This window comes from Ictalurus punctatus, chromosome 18 (genome assembly GCF_001660625.3).
Source record: "Ictalurus punctatus breed USDA103 chromosome 18, Coco_2.0, whole genome shotgun sequence".
NCBI lineage: Eukaryota > Metazoa > Chordata > Actinopteri > Siluriformes > Ictaluridae > Ictalurus > Ictalurus punctatus.
In genome coordinates, this window is record NC_030433.2 from 3,587,482 (window position 1) to 3,608,810 (window position 21,329).

Below are 21,329 nucleotides of genomic sequence, written 5' to 3' on the forward strand. Positions count from 1 at the left end.
GATCCAATGCTTGATAACAATATGTTGGCTTATTGCACTAAAGTTTTATTCACAGCCAAGTTCAAGTTTTCAAAAACTCTTCACACTTCACTCTGAACAAGCTTGGCTAAACTGTTCATTTCAGGTCCAAAATGCACTACTACAACACTGCAGACACATATAAAATTTCAAGGCTTCAAAACACTTATTTTCTTCTATTAAGTACACCACATGAACCACAAAGCAATGCACAGCTATCAATAATATTGGTAGCATACACTCGGTGCACTATCTGATATATTTTAATGTTGTGGTAAACATTTTTGGCTCTTGAGCCATGTCATGGTTAAGGGTCTTTAGTGGACTTCATGGCTATGTTACCAGGAACTTAATGCTCCCAGTAGAGTCAACCTTGGGGAACAGATCTAAGAGCAGAGGTCAACTAAAGAACAATCCTAAAAAGCTCATGAATTGTACAAAAAGACTAAGTATATCCTGTCCAGATTAGGGTTATCAAGATACCCTCCTGCAGACAGGTCTGAGGGTGGTGTCGGCAAGTAGTGTCTGGTGACCAGACCACCAACGTAACCGTCTTGTTTACACGCACCAACTGCATGAAGAACAGTGGGGGTCATTGTAATGCCAGATATGCAGCAGGTATGTGATGGACAGTCTTAGACAGACTTGAACCTTGCAATGAAAACTGGCTTTGGGAACATGTGATGTCTCTTTGCTGGTAATGAATAAGTCTGAGTTAGTATCTGAGATGGACAGACATAGACTAGATATAGTCATCCTTACATCCGCACACTGTACAGGCTCCAGTATCAAACTTCTCATTAGGAGTGGGTGCTCTCCTACTCCAGAATTCTACTCCTCTAGAGTTACTACTCAGGTTTAGGAATACTCACAAGTGGAAAAGAGGTTCTATGCGATTTCAAGTCTCAGAAAGGAAAACTCTTACTTAGGGAGGATGAAGGATGTCTCAAGATACTACCTCTTGAGTCCATAGTGTTTCTGGGGGACTTCAGTGTTGGCAATGATGGTAATACTTGGAGAAGTGTCAACCCAAGCAGTGACCTGTAGGACTCCTGTGCAATCCATGGATTGTCAATAGCAAACCCTTCAGAACTTTGTTCAGAAACAAAGTTGCTCATACGTGTAATTGGTTCCATAGAACCTTAGGCCAAAGGTAAATGATTGCGTCGTGATTGTATCATCAGAATTGAAGCCATATGTTTTGGACACTTGGCTAACGAGAGAGACATTGCTTTCAGCTGATCGCTCATTGGTGATGAGTTGGAATTGTTACACAAGGGGCTGGCCAGATTTACCTTGTAAACCCAGGAAGGCCTTCCAGATTGCTTGATAAAAGCTTCGGTGTGAGACTCCCACCTTGGAAAGGACTTCTCCCTTATATACCAAGTGAGGCCAGGGACATTGAGTCTGAATGGGCCATGCTCAGTGATAGAGGCAGCTGCGAGAAGCTGTGACCAGAAGGCTGATAGTGCAAGTCTTTGCAGTAAGCCTATGATGCACTAGTGGATCCAATGGGGAGGGAAGATGTTAAGTTGAAAAGAAAGCCTTACAAATAATGCTCGTGGAGGCCTTTCCTCATTCAATGGAAAGGTATGAGAGAGCCAGAGAGGCTACAGCAAAAGTAGTTCCAGATAAGAAAGGTGACTTTTAGGTGTGGATATTGCAATGGAAGGAGCACTCTGAGCAATTCTTTAACCCAGTGAACAGTGTTTCTCAGGTGTGTTGGAGTCCATCTTTGTGGCTGAGGTTATTAGGGCAGCTAGAAACCTTCATAGTGGCAAGGGTGCAGGGGTAGAAGAGATACGGCTGGAGATATTGAAGGCATTGACAGTGGGTTTTGTGGGTAACAAGCTTCTTCACTGTTGCGTAGAGATCTGGGATAACGCCTTTGGACTGGCAAACTGAGACGGTGGTGTCCCAACCCAACCCCCAAAAACCCTTTTTTTTTTTTTTTTAAATGGGGGGATCAGAGTTGAAGCCTTCCAGGAAACATCTACACCAAGGTTCTGAAGATGAGATTCTGATTTCATGGCTTGCAATTTACAGTTGAATCCACATGGAAATTTAACAGATATGCTTAATGTGTGAAGAGTTTTGAAAAAAGCTTAGCTTTGTTTTGTAAAACGTTTGTTGCTTACAATTCAAATGGTTCAAAACTGTAATACAGACAAAATGACTCAATAGTTCTACACTCAACAGTGAAACAAAACCTTCTATAGCTGTGCGGTTCCTCTGAGCACATCGTACCCAGTAGTCATTTTCTATGCTTACTGGTATGGGGGACCCTAATCTTATATACGATACACTTGCATCGAGTTTTGTCAGTAAATTAGATCTTGTGACCTCCGTACAAGTCCCTCAAACTGGGGAGATTGCAAGCTGAGGATGTGAGAAGAACTGCATCATTACTGCCGCATAAACATAAGCCATAATGGTATATTACACACACATACACCCACAACACACACACACATGCACACATACACGATTCATAACATCCCCAAAACGCAGAATACATACCTATGTATTTTATGTGTTAATACTATGGCTATAAAGCACTAGAATCTTTACAAATATTTTTTTTTTTTGGAGGTTTATGTGTTCTGACATGACCAGGCTATTTATATCTCTGAATCAGTGTATGGGACAAGCCAAGAAAGCGTGGACTGGAATGGGCAAAGCACACACAGGCCAACACAGAAGTGATATGAGTGAGGCTAGAAAAAAAGAAGATAGCAATAGAGAGAAGTAAAGGGGAAGACAGAGGTAGAGATTGAGAAGGGCTTGGAACATTGGTACATACTGCTAGGTATATCCCGGTGGTGTGGCGCAACTGGCTCCGCTGTAGGACAGGAAGAGGACACACAGGTGAGGAGAGCAAGGGAAAACACACAGCCAACATTGACTCATTCAGCATCAGAGAGACAGTGGATTATAGAAATGAGACAGCAGAGGAGTGAAGGAAGCGTAGAGATGATAATATGCGATGATTCAATACTAGATTAAGATTAGAATATGAATAGACCGATAGATAACAAGAGAGAAAGATAACAAGAGAAATTGGCAGTATGATTACAATGGGATTAATCAAGTGGAAGGAGGTATGGGGGGGGGGGGGTGGAGAAGAACAGAGGAGGAGGAACAAAAGTGTCTAGGGAGTACAAAGGCTCTGGACAGGGTAGGTGGGCTGTTAGAAAAGTGGGAAACATTGAGACAAGAAAAGACAGGAACAGACAAGACACAATACAATATTATACAACACAAGTGACAGATGATAAGACAGAAGACAATGGCAGAGACAGAAATAGTCTTCTGTACTTACAACAAATGTTAAGAGAAAGTAAAAAAAGAATAAAAACTGAAAAGACAACAGAATGCAAACAGCTTAGGGGAAATTTGTGTAATTAATTACCAGTACAACAACATTATTCGCATTTAAATGTCACTCAAAAGCACACTAGGTTATTACACATCCACATTGCCTAATACCTACTATTACGTATACAGTACATTCCAATTTGTCCAAAACCGATCTGTGATTCAATATTTACAATATGGCCACATGAATGTTTCGCAGGTAGCTGCAAATGCATCTATATGGAGATCTGTAGCAATCTGTATTGAATTTTTTCCTTCCACACAGCGAGTTTCTCTCTCGTTATCTTTCTTCATTTGTTGTTTTTCTTCACTCTGTGCTTCCCTGAAATTTCCGGCGCAATGAAGGAAGTGAGACTGTCATGTTCCAGAGAAAAGGATGTGTTTTTTTGTGCTTGTTTTTCACTGTAAGTGACACAGGAAGTGTGACCTCCCACTCCACAATGCTTCAAATAAAACAAACAAACAAATAAATACATAACAATAAAATCTAGATCACATTACATTGAATTTTTGGCTACTTTAAATCTATGTTTAATCATCATATATCGAGGTGCTCGTTGTATCGTCCTTGGAAGGAAAGATACACCAAACTAATACCAAAGAGTCTGTTTACAATAAATGATTTAGAGTATGGAGTATTGCATCTAGCACTACAAGACTTCTCTTCATTGATCTGCGGGGGGGAAAAAATCTGCCTTCCTAACCAGAAAATTCTAGCAGGCAAAGAGAGAAAACAATTTTACCACAAAAAACAAGGACATGACGGCTTTTTTTTTTTTTCTTCTTCAGATGCATGCTAAATAATTGTAAGAAAACAGAGAGCCAAATTATCTGGTGCTTAGTTACTTAATAATTGTCCCTCCATTCATTTACAACCAAAGAGATCCACCCACTTGGTTTATATCGGTTCTTTATCTGAAAAAGCCAAAAAGCATAGTTTGTGGGCGTCCCTTGTATTGCCATAGCAATTAAACCGTGGCTCCTGGCACCGCTGTATTCTATTGGTCCGTGCATCCATTCATCCATCCGTCCATCCATCCATCCATCCGTCCGTCATATCCAATCTGATCCGTTCGTCCATCGTCCCGACTTATGAATAAAATCGATGTTCACGATTCATTTTTTCCCCTTTTCCTCTTATTCCTTTATCTGTGAACCTCTCCGAAATAAATCCCCCTTGTGAAAAATCACAGTCTCGAAAACAAATAAATGCTGACAGACTGAGTAATGAATGAGAATGAAACAATGAGAGGCTTACCTGGAAGCCTGCACTAAGTCTGGGCATTGAAGCTGCCCTCCCGTGGCCCTCCAGTGTGGAGAAGCCCCCTACATCAGAATTATTCTCCATATCCGTCATCTCTACTAATTCCTGTAAGATCCACACAGTGCACACAAACATATGCACAGACAAGTACACATGCATCACAACACACACAATACAGAGATATACACGTCACTATGGTTTGACAAAGACGTAAATGGGTGATGTGCCTGCTCGAGTAATCAACAAACGCCATTTCGGTGCACTTCTCAGACGAGAAAGTGTTTCAGGAGAGACTACACAGAAGCTACAGACCGTGAGCTTCCTTGGTTCTATATAAGTGTCTGGATTATTCATCACTTATGACTGTGAGGAAAAATACATTGGATTACAATAATGCACAAACGTGACTTATTATAGATAACACCTGAAAGGCTATACAGTATATAGTGAGCTATAGTATAATGGGCTACAGTGGGGTTACATGGAGGTATCATTGTACTTATTGTGCTATAATTGTAATTGTATACTTGGTTATACCATGGGATACAAGGGGTTTACAGTGGATTAGAGCAGGCTTAATGGATCTGTAGTGGACTACAGTGTTGTTATAGAGGGCTATAAGAGTATATAATAGGTTATTATGGGTTAGAATCGAGAAGAAATGTCTTCACTGGAGCTACAAAAGGCTATGGACCAGGATGCTGGTAAGCCATAAAAGATTTAAGCTGGTTGTACACAACCAATCTGAGTACTCCAATACCTGAGATTCAGTTTTTGGCACATCTTCTGAATGGATGGAATTCCTGCCCTTCTGAAGAGTCTCTGCTGAAGGTGAATTCATCATGGTACTGCTTTTTCTGCGCTCACGTGTCAAAACATACACACGTAGAAAGTACACAAATTGTTGTGCGACATTTTAGCAATAGTTATTGAAACGTCCTAATTTTGAATAATAAAAATGAATAATAAAGAACAGTCATGAAGCCGAGCATGCTTGAGATGCATGAGGTACTCACACTGGCTCCCCATTGGTCATGAATGGGGTTGTGGGCGGGAACTCGGGATGTGGAGATGAATCGGTTTGAGAAGGAGGTGGCAGTTTGGCACTCTTGAATGATGGCTCTTCGTGTTCGTGTATGTGGGTGAGGGGCAACATGGGCTTGAAGAGAGACCCCATTTTACTCTGCAAGGTACAGTAGGGAAGACGTCTGCTTTAGTACTGCTTAACACTGTTTGTGGTTCAAACAATGAGAAAGATCCTTGTAAAGCATTATAACCCTTTATCCTCCATAATATTCATCCCATTAGTGCAGGCCTCAGTTCCCTTAAAAGTACTTTAAATCTATTCTTTTCGTGCCATTTTTCCTAAACGTATATAAATGTATATAATAATGAAAGCTTTCTTCAAGCGTCAGGCGAGATGGGTGGAAGAGTACCAGTGCGCCTGAAGTGGGCTGCTGCTCCTGGAGTCTTTTGGCCCGGTTCTGCTTGTAGTAATCAAAGATCATGAGCGCAGCATACACCTTCCCAACCGTCAACTCCTTATCTGATATACACAGAGAAGTTGCAATGTGAGGCGTGGCATGCTTCTGTTTGGTTACTTAACCTCATTCAATAGCAATCAAGGCTGACAGAGGGTCAGATAATGTGAATTCAATAGGGGTGTGACACAATGGCGCTATCTGTATCCGTATCTCTTTAGTGCTCCAACTATCCGTATCTGTACCTGTATTTTTAGGACTTAAACCGTGCTACCACTATATCCCCAGAAACACTGGAAAACCAAGAAGTAGAAATCACCATCAACATATTTGTGTGAATTCTGCATCGGACAGTTCCTCAACCTCAGCTACATCACTCGAGTTCATAATTAGTCTCAACTACAGATGTGCACGGGACCGTTTTTTAATCTCACGCATGCGGTTATTATTTTGTATTTGCAACCTGCTCGCGATGTTTTCGAACAAATTTAGTTGGTTCGATTTCCTAAAATATAAACAAACCAGTAGCCGAAATTCAACCGCCGCAACCCTGAACGGGCAATTACTAGGGATGCTGAGAAACGCACAGCGTTGCCTCGTGAGCTTTCCGTCTAACTGCTTGCTCACGCCTGCTTCAAAATAAAACCCCCCCACTCATGTGAGGATTCCCTGTTCAGATGCCAATCTGAAATTGGCTATTAGTGTTATAATGTGTTACAAATACTACTCAGTGCATTATGTTAACAATTTATAATGTATTCTAAACACTGCTAGAGAGTGTAATGCATTACTGTATATCAGTGTGTATAATGTCTTATGAATGCATTATAACATTATGAACATGTTCATAGTGATGCAAAGAAGCGTCTAGCAAAAAAAACCAAAAAAACTGCACCTCATATTTGTATGTAACACATTATTTGTTCACAACGAATAATATATTTGTATTTGGTTCCACCCGTAAAATGCACTTTTTAAAATAGTGGAAGCAAATAAAATCGTTAATCAAAGTTTATACAGTTTGCCCAGATTGCTTAATAAGTGAAGGTATGAAAAGCAAGCTTGTTAGTGACTTCATGCAATCAGAAATGAAAATGAGCAACAAGTATCGTAAAACCTAGCACTACGTGCCACTAGAGGGCAGCAAATGTACACAAAACTACTGAATATTATTTATTTATTTATTTATTTATTTATTTTTGAAAATCACACAGAGCATTTACAGAGCAGCCGTACATATTCCAGGTTCAATTTTCATATTTCATTGGTGTAGTCAATACAGATTCACCTCCCAGAATGCAAAGGGGCAGACTTACGTTTATGAGGTGTTACCAGCAAGTCCACAGTTTTTGATGGCAGGCTGGGCCACACTTTATTAATCTCCCTCCTCAAGTGAATATCACAGAGACGCTGGGCAAGAACACCTGAAAGACAAGTATTTACTGTTCATGATTTTCATTTACAACATGATGGCTCATCAATTAATCCAGTTAAAAATGGGGGTCCATTGGTAAGACTAGAAACATGGGCGTTGAAGAGCAGAAGAGGGCATGGACATGAAAAGTTAGAGAGGACGGTAAAAGCAAAGATGCTCCATAGTTGAGCCGAGCAGCCGTGAAGTAAGCACGCACCTGATGCCAGTTTGATATCCAGGGCGGTGCGGATGAGAGCCATCAAAGTGGACGTGAAGTGGACTGTGTTGTCATCAGCAATGGGCATGTTCATCCTCACCAAGCGCTGCAGACAGGTGTATATAGGATCACGTGTGAGACGTGACAAAGCAAAAAGCTGAACACTGCTGACTGAGTGTGCGTTGTGCTGGCTGAGAGGACTCTGATTTGATTCTGAAAGCAAAATCTACAGATTTGTACGCATTTGATAGAATTGATTTTCTTTTATACACACGTTTATGTGAATTCTCATTCTCAACTCCAGCACACCACATGACCCGCCAGGCCATTTTGTGGGGAAAAAAAAAAAAAAAAGGGTTGATGAGAAAAAATGATATCGTGCAGATGCTGTATAGGAATAATAAGCTTCAGTATCTGGAAGATAGCTGAATATGCTTGACATACAATGGACAGTGCATCTGCTCCAGCATGGATGGGCGGCGCATATTTTTTTACCATTTCATCTCGGGCTTCGATTCTAGTCTTCTGAAACCTGACCGTATGCTTTGAGCGAGTTCAATTCATAAAACAATAGCCCCTGATCAGGGACATGTTGATTTAAGCTTCTTTCATACAGAAAGCACTTGATCTCTCTCTGTGTAAACGCAGCTGCCCACACAGGCCACAGATTACTGTCCATGTACATTTCGCTTTCACAGTGGGATGGTTAGTCCGAAATCGAACGACTAGATGCATGAGGCATGTGGGGGGTTTGCCCATAATGACTGCCTTTTTTTTTTTTTTTTTTTTTTTTTTGCGCTTTCAGAGAGATAGGAGAGATAGGAGAGAGTGAGGTGGGCAAGAAGAGCTTTCTCTCAGCAGAAAGAATGAAGGTAACCACAGAGACAAGGAAGAGAAGGACACACTGTGGAACACACGTAGGCCAGGGCATAGACACACACACACACACACACACACACACACACACTGGAGGCGTAGCACAATAGCCAATAGCTCTACGTGAATCTTTTTCTGCTGCAAACATTCGTATCAGTATCTGTATTCAGATTAACCCAAAAACTGGGCGTGGCCTAAACCAGAAGGGATGTGCACTGGATTGTTTTTAGAAATGTGTTCACCCCCGAAGAAGTAAAAACCTCCTGCTCACGTGACCATTTCTGTTTCGTCCCACAGGATCCCAGTCTCGATGTACACCTCTAGTCACAACCAGATTAAAAACAACAACAACAACAACAACAACACCCTATAGTGCGCGTCTTATTCATATCTCCATTTGTATTTGTATAGAACACATTACCCATTCATTCTGAATAATGCATTTGTATTCAGTTACATCCCTCGTGCATACACACACACTGTCTAGTCATTAGAACCACGTGAACTCTCAACTAACCAGACTTATATCCACTGTAACACAACTAAAGGTTACTTAGACAGCAGAAAAGCAAGAGACATGGGTGTACTGTACTGTGCTACATGGTGATTAAAGCTGGGAGATGCAGACAGCAGCAGACAGTCCAGCACCGCCTTTATTAGACTCGGGCCCGCCTGGGAAGATGTTTCCACAACAACAAACAAGAAAAAAAAAAGAACAAGAAAGAAAGCGCGATTTATGTGTGTGTGTTTGGGGGGATGCAGAGCGAGGGGGCGGCATGTCTCGCTTCACTGAACACACATTTACAGCACACTTTTTTCCCCCTTTCATCCCAATCAATTCACTTCTCTTAAGCGAGGGCGGGGTGAGGTGTGTACACAAACACTTGCGCAAACACCAAGCACACACGGATATAGGCAGTGGAGAGATGCCTGATAGACAGACACGTGTATCTCAGACAGATGGACGACTTAAGTCTAGAGAATCTGCAGCTGGACCAAATGACCGACAGATGTTTCTCTATCGAATGACCCGACCGACTTCGCTATCATTTCCTTTATCAATATTTGAAGATATCAGAAGAGCATTTAGCTTGAAATACTAAGGCAACACTTGTTAGATAACATTCGTTAGTGTTGGAAATCGTATCCATGTCACCGATGTCAGTATTAACTCCTTGCTGTAAGTACTCTTACAGGAACACAACTCTCAATACGTATCTATGAGAATATTTAACGATGTATAAAGTATTATACTGAGTGACACAATGAAAAAAAACATTGCGAGTTCGAATCCCGATGATGCCAGAGCTAACCGTGGCCCGGAGCCAAGTGAGCAAAAATGGCCGTGCTCTCTGTTTGTGACGGGAGGCATACTCTCTCTTCCCTGTCAGTCACATCGGCAATCACCGATCATGGGTGTCTGTGAGCTCATGTACGTGGAAGAGGGCAGATAGCGATTTCTTCCGAGTGTGTTATGCTGCCCCATGATATAGTATATCGATAGCTAGATAAGATGATGAAAAATGAACTTAGAATAGCCATGCCTATCAATATTCAAAGGGTTTAATTGGATATTTTCATGCTTTAAATAATACTTTAATCGTATCATCAACTGTAATAAACTGCACTATATCACAATATGAAAATTGACCACATTTTCAACAGTTATGATGGGATATTAAAGCAAAGCCAACAGGTACACAGCACAAAAAAAACAAGAAAAGTACTGACACACCTACAGCACAGGAAGCCCGACAGCAACACGATCCAGTAAGAGAAGCGCACGTATACAAAAGACGGGCATAGTGAGTGTGATTGGGTAAGACAGGAAGAGGGCGGGTCTACCTTGTAGGCAACTCGCGATGGACATTTCTTTCCCAAACCTAGCGGAGGGGACATGTGACGTAGCATTTCGTACATATCGAGGTAGGATATGCGCCCACTTCACAGAGGTGGCAGCCACAGTTCAAAGGTCAAAGATCACACAAAAGGGAAGGACGGCGAGTGGGAGGAACATAGTGGAAAAATGAAAGAAAACAAAATGAAAACATAATCAGAGTGGAGAAACAGTCATTATAAGAGTCATTATTATTTGGGGGGTAGAAACTGTGTGGCTGTGAGACAGCATCTTTGCCCAAGAAGGAGCACAGATGAATTTGCGATGCAAAACTCACATAATGAGGCTGTAAATAGGAGGGCAAGGGTCGGATGGTGAACAGGGCAACAGCCTTGTCCTTCTCTTTCTGCATGGCATGCTTTGAAAGTTGATTAACCAACCAGATCCACAGGAAGAAAGCTCATGCAGTGTTGACGTTTTGTAAATAGTCTAAATAGTCAATTCTCAGCAGCACTTTCTAAGAAGGCCATATATATAATGAACTACGAAGACATCCCACCATGTTATAATGCACCCATAATGGCATATTTATTTATTTATGAAAATGCACTGCACTTTATAGACACGTTTGTAATACATTATTATTCGTTAGCATAAATGCATGATAAGTTAACAACCGCAGTGGACTGTTTATTGTTCAGTAATAGACATTTTATGCCTACTAATAATTACAGCTTAATAATTACAATTCTTAGGCTTGATACAATTGTGAGAAAAGTCACAAAAAATATCTTATTAATATGTCATAACATTTACACTAATTTATAAATGTTATGACATATGAATACCTTTACATTTATAGATTCAGTGTGCAGCTCCACATCAAGGTGGTAAAGCTTAAATAAAAAATAAATAAATACATGTATACAATAAATGTGTAAAATGTAAATAAAAACAGAACGCAATGATTTGCAAATCTCACAAACCCATGTGTTATTCACAATAGAACATAGAAAACATATCGGATGTGTAAACTGAGGAAATGTAGCATTTTAAGGAAAAGATGAGGTAATATTGAATTCGATGGCCGCAACACGTCTCAAAAAAGTTGGGACGGGGGCGACAAAAGGCTGGAAAAGTAAGTGTTACTAAACAGAAACAGCTGCAGGTTAATTGCCAACAGGTCAGTAACATGATTGGGTATAAAAAGAGTATCTTAGAGAGGTCTTTCAGAAGTAAAGATTCAAAATGACCTAATATTTTTCCTTTAAATGTTACATTTCCTCAGTTTAAACATTTGACATGTTTCCTATGTTCTATTATGAATAACATATGGGTTTATGAGATTTGCAAATCATTACATTCTGTTTTTATTTACATTTTACAGTGTCCCAACTTTTTTGAAATTGGGGTTTTTATATATATATATATATATATATATATATATATATATATATATATATATATATATATATATATATATGAATGAATGATGTGCTTATAATAAAGCATTACATTCACAACTATTTATAATGCATAATATACACTGCTATGAACTGCAACTATAACAACATAGCATTTATGAATGGAATGATTTTAGATATAGCCTTCATAGAAATTGCATGTGCATCAATGACATAACGGATCGGCACGAGTTGAGTGACTCATTATGCAGCGTGGCTTTGTTTCCTGTAGTTTCCATGGTTACCGGTATTTAGATTGGCGAAGAGGGGAGAGGGATGGGTGTACTCATTCACTAGCATTAACCAGGCAATTTTACGAGCGTTGATTATTAGCACTACAACACTGCCCTTTGTAGGGGGGAAGTGTGTAGGTTTGCAAACCTTGTATGCCACCCTATTAGGGCAGTTCTTTCCTAAGCCAAGAGGGGGCGAAATGACACGTAACAAATTGTACATATCCATATAGCGTATCCTTCCGCTGCAAGAAACAGATGCAGGTTAAACCACAGTACAGTCGATACAGAAGCTTTGCAGAATAAATGCATACAGAGTTGACTGGCTTGAATGGCAACACTGTTGAAGCGTTTCTGTTATGTAACGCCATGTGGGCTCAATATAGCTGGATTAATCTCTCAATGCTGACAGGGAAAAGATGCTTTAAACCGTTACGGTTGTCATGCAGAACGTCAGATTTATGTGCGTCAACGGTGACATATCCCTGCTGTTTTACTTTAGTTTCATACTCTTGACAAGGTCACTACAGTTTTCTTAAGGATGGACGGTCTGTGAGTGACACGTACCAGGCAGCAGGGTCGTAATCTGCCCAGACGCGGATGAACTCGTCCAGATGGTGAGGTCCGAGGATGGAAGCATCTCGTGTCAAGTACTCAAAGTTGTCCATGATGACAGCCACGAACAAATTCAGCATCTAAAACGGAGTAAGGAAGGATGAAGGAAACGGTTTAGCAACGCGTCATATCACAAGATCTCATCAATGGCATAATAAGAATGATGTAGCAGAAACGATTCTACGGACACTTAAAGCAGATAGACAGCTGTTTGTGAGTTCAACTTAAAAAAAAAAAAAAAAAATTATTAAAAAATCATATCTTTAATGGTCTTCTGGGATTATGCCATGTGTCCTCCGAATACCAAACATGATAAACAATAAGGTTTCGTTTAATCTGAAAAACAGTTCTGCCTCAGTCCCTTTGTGTACTTGTACTTTGATTGGACAATGTGTGCTTAGTCTATCTACATTTCATTAATAATCCAGAAAAATAATCCACCTCAATCGTAACTATATTTCACCAAAACCTTTTTCAAACACTCCTGATGATGTGTTCCAGATGTTCCCAATGACTTCAGCCAAAATGGAGATCAAATCTATGGAGCAGGTTTGGGGGAGGGGTGGGGGTTGGGTGGACTGCATGAATCTACAGTCTGGGCTGGAAAGAAATCACCCCCAGCATCACTTTTTCATACCCATCTGTGTGTCTTTATTATGACCAGTGTTGGGGCTGTTGCACCAAAAAAGAATCCACCTTAAGCTATTTGTTAACAGCAAATAATCTGCACATCATATTTCTTGATGCATGACTGCTTGTTTGTACAAACCAGGAACGAGCACAGGAAGATGAAGGAGACGAAATAGAAGTACGCAAAATCACTGCCACACCCATTGTCATTGGAGCCCGAGAGCTTGTCGCATTTCTTGCCACCCAAACACGACAGCATAATCTCATGCCACGCCTCACCCGTGGCGCTCCTGTTGTTCAAAATAGACACAAAATTGAGAAAAAAAAATATCATTCTAACTTACATCCACAAAGAAATTAGATCTAGAATATTGGACCAAAGTACGTTCGGAAATATACAGCACAAGCTGTAGTCTAACATTTATGGAACCCAAACACTAACAAAAAAAAAAAAAAAATGCTGTAAAGGTTTTTTATACCTGAAGAGTAGCATGAGTGCCTGAAAGAAGGTCTGGAAGTTGTTGTGTTGGTTGATTGCTGATTCATCATTTAACTCAATGTTTCCAAACACCTAACACAAAGACAGGACTTGATTATGACAGGACAGCGAGACCCTACATGCATCTCAAATGCTGGACAGGACCGAGGCTGCACTGAAACCGCTGCAGGGGCTACATAAATAATTCACAGAACCTGTAAGCCAGGCCACATTCTCCAGTTTCTCATCTCAAAATATCTCTGAAATATAGGAATGCATAATATCCTGGGAGCACAGGATATAAGCATTGAAGTGTTATGACTACGACTAGTTGTGTTGATATCGTCGGTATGTTGCTGAATTGTCGTGATCTACTATATGTCCATTACTCAGTCATACGATATATATTTATACAATAATATGCCACAGCACTGTTGCATTCTTGAATCCGATTGGTCAGTAGTCCTCGATTCGTTTTCAATAACAACAGCTCCGACGGTAAGTTCAAATGAACACGCTCGTTCTAAAATATATTCCCGTCAGTTCAAACCACAGGACTTGTATTATCGACGCTCTACATAATCTAATGCTAATAATAAACTAATTTTAAAACGTGTTCTTATTTAACAAAGAAAAACATGTGATTGTCGATATAGTGACGCTTTCTTTAAGGAGACGTTTATTTAACATTTATGTTATATAGAGGAATAAAAGAAGAGCCTGGCGAGGGAGCGACTGCTTATAGCTGCTATTACTGGGATATAATATCCTGGGATATAATAGAAATTAAACACTTAGGCATATGCTGTTGTTGAATAATAATCAACTCTGGGGTGGTATGAGTAACACGGCTTTACATCAGGCCTCATCACTTCACCACGTCTTTGATTATTTCCCAATAACAGTTCCTTATATAAACTACTATAAATAGGGGGGAAATTTTAACTTCTCAATCCCTTTATCACCCCTAAAAATGATTTATTACTATGAATTTGCAGTTTGTTTACTAGACCAGATACTCTAGGTAGCAAGCTAACGTGAATAGATTAAATATGTTTGAAATCCATGCTTTCATGATTAAAACATAAGGTCACACATCAAGATGTGTTTACTGTCATTGTACATTGCTTGTACTCCTTTTGTGAAACTGTATAGAATTTTACTTTAGGTGACCAGCACAATCTAGTCAGCTAGTTAACTGCTAGCATATTAGCTCACAGGTAAGAACATGTATGATTGTATTATCGATGCAACTTGTCATATTAGCCCAAACTATCAAAAAATACACCATAACAACCAACATTTGTTTAACACTAACATTACCTTACCTAGCTTATGTGGCTAAATGTCTCCAGTTTCCAGGTGACTAGCACACGCTAGTTAGCATACATGTAAAAAAAAATAAGTATGATTGCATTATGGATGAAAAGCTATCAAAATACACCATAAGAACCAAAATCACTCGCATTAACTCGGCTAGATAGCTATCTGGCTTAGCATGCAGGTTCTGTGACTAAAAATGTTGGCACACTTTGGACTATTATGGTTCAAGATGTGGAGCCTATTTAAAAATAAACACGTGATAAATGATTCCTGAGAGAGAGTGTTTTATGGAAGTGCTGTGAAAGTAAATGGAAATGTAAAAGGTATTAAACGGGAAAATGTGAACTGAGTGCTGTTATTAAAAAAAACATGATTCATAACTAGCCATTCAAGAGAAGTTTGCGATTTAAAAATGCAGCTTTTAATTGCTTTAAAAAAAAAACGAACACATTTACAAATCTATCAGCATTCCATACAGTACCAAAACATAGAGAAAACCTCAATTTGGCGACGCTGCATAGGAGACCTGCTCAGTTGAGAATCGGAGCAGACTTTCAAAGATGAATCATAATTAAGTAAAGGGTTCAGTGCCATATCTCAGCATACGGGTGATTATACAGCTCACTGATTACGCAGCTCTTCTCATTGCATATGATGCAATTAAGCATTGATTTACAATGCCATCCTAACCGACTGAATAGCAGGCACCCTAGTTTCAAACACAATATAAGAGATTGCCCGTGCACTGCTAAACGAGCAATCAAACTCGAAGCCTGGATCTATACAGTAGAATGACGAGACTGCCTTCCTGCTATACTGGCTGTGCCACCAAGACGCGTTCGCTTACACAAACCCGGATACGTCCAGCGGTCTTCTTTTTCATTAAAAATACGGTAGGTATTAAGAAGCTGTTAACTTGTTCTTATCTCTATTTTTTGAACTTTCACACCTCCTGAGTAGCAGATGTGTGGCCTGTGTTTTAAAGAAGGGTTCAGTCCTGTGTCTCAGGATATTGGTGATTATACAGTTCGCTGATTACGCTGCTTCTCTGAAATGCAATGAGCATTGATTTACAATTCCATCCTAATCGACTGAACAGCAGGCTTCCAGAAACCAATAAGCAAGATGCTCTTAATTTCATTCGGTCCGAACTGAAGTACAGGCAATGGATGAAGTAACAGATGTACCATCGTTATTATTTCATTAATCAGCTCCATTACAATTATTTTCCAGACAAGAATTATTTAATTACCGAAGAGCACACTTAAAGAATGGCGCTTTATTACAAAAGGCTGTTTACAGCCAAATGAAGACGAGTGCAAATACATTCTTCTTTGCTTTCATATAATAATGCATCCTATTAAACAAAAATTAACATGACCCCTGGCGAGATATTTCATTCCCTTCAACCAGGATAAAGAATTTCAGAGTTAACAGCTTTAGAGCTGTAAATCACAGTTGTGTCGACGACCCGGTGGTGAAACTACAGATGCCTCGTAAGTTACCGGAGGCCAAGAAATGTCCAAAAACATCCTGTTTCAGGCGGTGGCTGTGTTCAGCATTGAATTCATTTATGATGTCACACTGCTCAGTATTGGCTTAATGGCTCATGCCAAAGTAGACACTCAGGGCTTTAAAAATTTGCAGTAATTCACAAGTATTTCTTTTTTTGTTACCTAGCCTACATGGTTTAAATATTATAACTTTATTGTGGCAATTGTATACGGTGTTTTACAATCAAAAAAGCTTTAGCTGTGCTGTCCATTTTATCTCTGTACCAATGTTATTGTGGAGTAGTGTGAATTGTTTGTCAAGATACTCTACACACAGAAACCCAACAGTGTCCTGACTAATCTTATAACAGACTTGTGGCAATAAAATAATTAATTTCCATTCATTCCATGGAACGGCAGTGTACTGCTAGAAAGAGTTAAGGAAACGTGGAGGCGGAGCTAATTTCAGGGCCAGAAATTTTTCAGTAGAAGGCTGAAACAAAAAGACTAGCCGGATCCCCTGCATGGCAATAGGTGTGTGGACTCAGTTTTATTAACTCTTTAAACCCCTGGCTTATTTTTCAGTTACTCATCATAAAGCATATTGTTCCATTACTACAGAGAAAGTAAATGTATGTACTTACGTACAAGTTTGGGGGTTTTAATGAGTTAGAAAAACAAACAAACAAACAAACAAAAGAAAAACTACGTTGTAGAATAGAAGATAATGGATTTTACAGGGATTATTTATGAAATTCAAAAGTGAATTTGAATTAAGTAAAAGAGAATAAATGAATAAACATGGTTCGTTTATTACGAAATTATGTCCTCTTCTTGATATTTTCTTCGTTTTAGAAAGCGACCTTTTTTTTTTTGACCTTCCATGGTACTGCTAATGTTCATTCTGTCTGTGGCAGGATAAAATGCATCCCAATGACTCACCTGCATCCCAATGATGGCGTAGATAAAGAAGAGCATGGCAATGAGCAGACACACATAGGGCAGTGCCTATAAGACAATAAACAGCTTTTTTAATATCAGAAAAATGGTAGCAAGGCTAGCCATATACTTTAATACATATACATCACATAAACTGAGCTGAATTATCCAGAAACTATGAGTGGAACGTAATTACACTGTCAGTATCTGTATTTATTTAGTGCTCCAAATGTCCATATCTGCAGATGTATTCCAATTTAAACTCAAAGTGGGTGTGGCCTAATTTTTCATTTATTTATTTCATTTTCCATTTAATGAAACCTACCACTATGCCACCAGAAACTCTGAACACTGCAAAATATTAAAAGAAACCCACAGGTAGAAAGGCGAACACTGTCAGCATGTGTATTCTGACTCCGACAGTTCCTCAAAATCAAGTGCATCACTTGAGTTGATAGTTGGTCTCAACTAGAGATATGTGTAGGATTGTTTTTTTTTTTTTTTTTTTTTTTTTTAATTCTATCAAATCTAGTTAGTTCTATTTCCTAAAATATAACCAAACTATTAGCGTAACTGAAACTACTGCAATCTTGACCAGGCAGTTACTAAAGATGCTGAAATTGCATTGCGCAACACCATACTTTCATAGCAAACGTGGTCTTTCTTCGTCTGGCAAGCTTCATATCATACCTCTCAGTCTGACCTGAATGAAAATAAAAACCCTCCACCTTGCATATTTGTATTTGGCTCCACCCCAACCACTCATGATTAACAAAATATCGAGGGGGAAAAAAAAACAAAACACATAATTCAGTTAACCTTTCTACACCCTGCGGGCTTTTATTTCATTCAAAACTCTAACATGACAGAGTGACAACATGACAGAGTAAAAAAAAAAGAATGAAATAAAAATAAAGGTCAACGATGAACAAAAGACTATGACTTGCATCAGAACTCGAAATATCATGAATAATAAATAAGACCAGCTCGTGCTTTGTAATTATTTTCAAAGAAGTAATGACTGTCACTCATCTCAGCAGATGTCAAACATCTAAACTGTTATTACTATAATAAGTGCTCATATGTTTAAAAAAAAAACAAACAAAACAACAACAACAAAAAACAAGTAGTGCAAAAGAAGCGTAATTGATTTAGCTTGCTAGCATTTAAAAGCGCATATATTTTAGCTTGCTAGCAATTGTTTTAGAAACTTTTGAATTTCAGGCATTCAATTCAGACATCTGAGAAGGGCGGATATCAAAGGTCCAAACCTTAAAAGACTGGACAAAGGTCCAGAGCAGGATACGGATGGTGTAGCCTTGCCTCAGGAGCTTGATGAGTCGAGCCGCTCGAAACAGCCTCAGAAAGCTAAGGTTAATCAGCTTGTTCTGCTGAGAAAGAACAATCCACATAGACCATATTAGCCTGTACTTATGTTAGTCCTACTGGCCACTCGGTCGGTGTCTTTCAACCTATTATACGTTACAGCAAGCATTTCCAAAATCGAAATCAGCAGATTTCAATTTCCTTTCTAGAGGAGAAATGATTCCCACGGGCCACCTTCATGCACTTTAGTGGCGCTGATTGTTAAAATGATGGATCTTAAAATGAGCTGAAATCATGCATATGTCATTATCAGTCGTCGTTTATATAGTATTGGTTCCACAGTATAAGAAACCAACATTGTTATGTATTAAAAAAAAAAAAAAAAAAAGGTTCATTCTCACAACCGTGCAGTAAGATTTAAAAATCTAGTGCTAATGATGGGTGTTCAGGCAAAGGCTGCTAAATGGACACTCAATAGTTTGAACTTTAGTTGACAGAAACATAAATCAAATTACTATATAGAACAATAACCTCCCCTGAAAGTAAAAGTGCATATTTTAGGAATAGTTTTTCTTGTGGATGTAGTGATGCACTAACTGTGCGCTACTATAATTTTAGCGGTCGGGTGTTCATATACTTTTGGCCATATGGTGTATTTGGATAGGATTGGGTTTTCATTCCAACCAAGCAAGGAGCAAACCTGATTCCCAGCTTAAATGAATAAGTCTCAGTCTTCAAATGCAAATAATATGCTTTAGGATTTCTAGAACTTTTCAGATTTTTCCAAAAGTGTTTCAGATTTGTACATGTCCGGGTGGGTGTGGCCTTGTATTATAATAAACATGCTTGACTGACATGCCTCTGAACAAGACCTCCATTCTACCACGCTAGTCAAGCAGAGATAAACACAACAATACATGCATGGAGAATCGGAATTATTCAACCCTTGTTGTACAAACCGAACAAATTATGGACTTGGAAGCATAGGCTATGCTTGCTATGTTATCTTTTGCTCACTAGGGGTGCATGGAGCCTAGTTAAGTTGCGTAATGAGGCTTTAATATTGAAATTGCGCACGTTGGTATTCAGACGAAAGAGTTAAGTTCCTGCGTGGGAGTTGCATATGTGGGGTTGTGGGTTCCAAAAAAAAAAAAAAAAGAAAGAAAGAAAGAAAGAAAGAAAATGAGTATCCCAGTAACTCGTGATTCTGAGCTCCGACTTAAGCGCATTTTTCTTCTGCGATACTGGTATGATCGGTGAGCAGTCCAGCGTCACCGGTTGACAGTTTAATGCAACCACAGTATGTCAAGCTGCTATTCAAGACCATTATTAAATACGCACATGACACTGTTAATTAATATCAACACATATCTTAAGCATGTGACGTGCGTAACCCGACTCTGAATACGTGTAACTTTCCCCTCATAAATATCGTCCTCAACTCGGAAGATGGCCCTTGGATTTTTTCAGAGCGATCGCAAAGAGACCATTTAAGCAGGGATGCATAGTTTGGTTAAAAGCAACATTAGCCTTGTGAGTAGTGGGGATAAAACTTCAGCAAAGATTAGGACGGCCCAATTGACATTCAAAGCATCCAAATACTGTCTGTCTCTATGTAGACAATATGAAAAAACACTAGTAATTATTTGTATTTTGCACGTTCATATTGGGTATCCATAAGACTACACAACATTAGCTTTAGGTTTCCTGAAAGCTTTCATTCAAGACATAATCGTGTAGTGGAGTTGAATCAGTTTGATCATGCGCATCGCTAAACGATACCCTAAAACCACAAATTCACTGCAAAAACTGTCATCTTAGCAAGTGAATATATCCTTATTTTAGTCAGATTTAGCCAGTATTCACTATTACAAGACTACAATAAACCAAATACAAGCTTATTAAACCTAGACATTTTTACTCATTTTCACCCTTACACGTTCCTATTATAGTGGCAGATCATTTCTGCATCTTTCTACAAATGAGTGCTTACAAATAGCAAAATGATTTGCCAATAGAACAAGAATATTTCAAGCTTCAGTTTAGTAAAAAAAAAAAAAAATGCCTAGAAACAGCTTTATTTAAAATATTACTGCTATTATAACTTGCTAAGATGAGTGTTTGTTTTGCAGCGTTGGAACTGTCTTAAAAGCAAACAGACACATACCGGTGATTATCCAGATATATGTAAACAGGCAGGACAGATGGACAGAAGCAGAGCAGGACAAATAAAGCCACTTACCGTCTGCAGAGTCCATTTGGGAGAGAAGGGGACAGGTGCCAACAGAGATTTAGCATGGAAACAGAGTGACAGTGAAATCATTAGGAGGGGCGAGAGTCTACT

General features: G+C 39.2%; 1 protein-coding gene across 2 annotated transcripts in view; it reads right to left on the reverse strand.

Annotated features, from left to right (window-relative positions):
* cacna1bb (calcium channel, voltage-dependent, N type, alpha 1B subunit, b) overlaps positions 1-21,329 on the reverse strand; it is a 123,817-nt gene that overhangs the window by 2,856 nt on the left and 99,632 nt on the right. Inside the window, exons 32-44 of one of the 2 annotated variants that reach the window (XM_053687723.1) lie at positions 18,931-19,047; positions 17,663-17,728; positions 13,906-13,997; positions 13,566-13,716; positions 12,749-12,876; positions 10,494-10,590; positions 7,773-7,878; positions 7,458-7,565; positions 6,097-6,206; positions 5,677-5,843; positions 5,421-5,517; positions 4,655-4,765; positions 2,822-2,860 (exon numbers count right to left, since the gene is read on the reverse strand). In XM_053687723.1, coding sequence (XP_053543698.1) covers positions 2,822-2,860; positions 4,655-4,765; positions 5,421-5,517; positions 5,677-5,843; positions 6,097-6,206; positions 7,458-7,565; positions 7,773-7,878; positions 10,494-10,590; positions 12,749-12,876; positions 13,566-13,716; positions 13,906-13,997; positions 17,663-17,728; positions 18,931-19,047 — 1,389 coding nt within the window. Of the gene's footprint in view, positions 1-2,821; positions 2,861-4,654; positions 4,766-5,420; positions 5,518-5,676; positions 5,844-6,096; positions 6,207-7,457; positions 7,566-7,772; positions 7,879-10,493; positions 10,591-12,748; positions 12,877-13,565; positions 13,717-13,905; positions 13,998-17,662; positions 17,729-18,930; positions 19,051-21,329 lie in introns of both variants that reach the window. The other variant, XM_053687724.1, reaches the window with a different exon arrangement.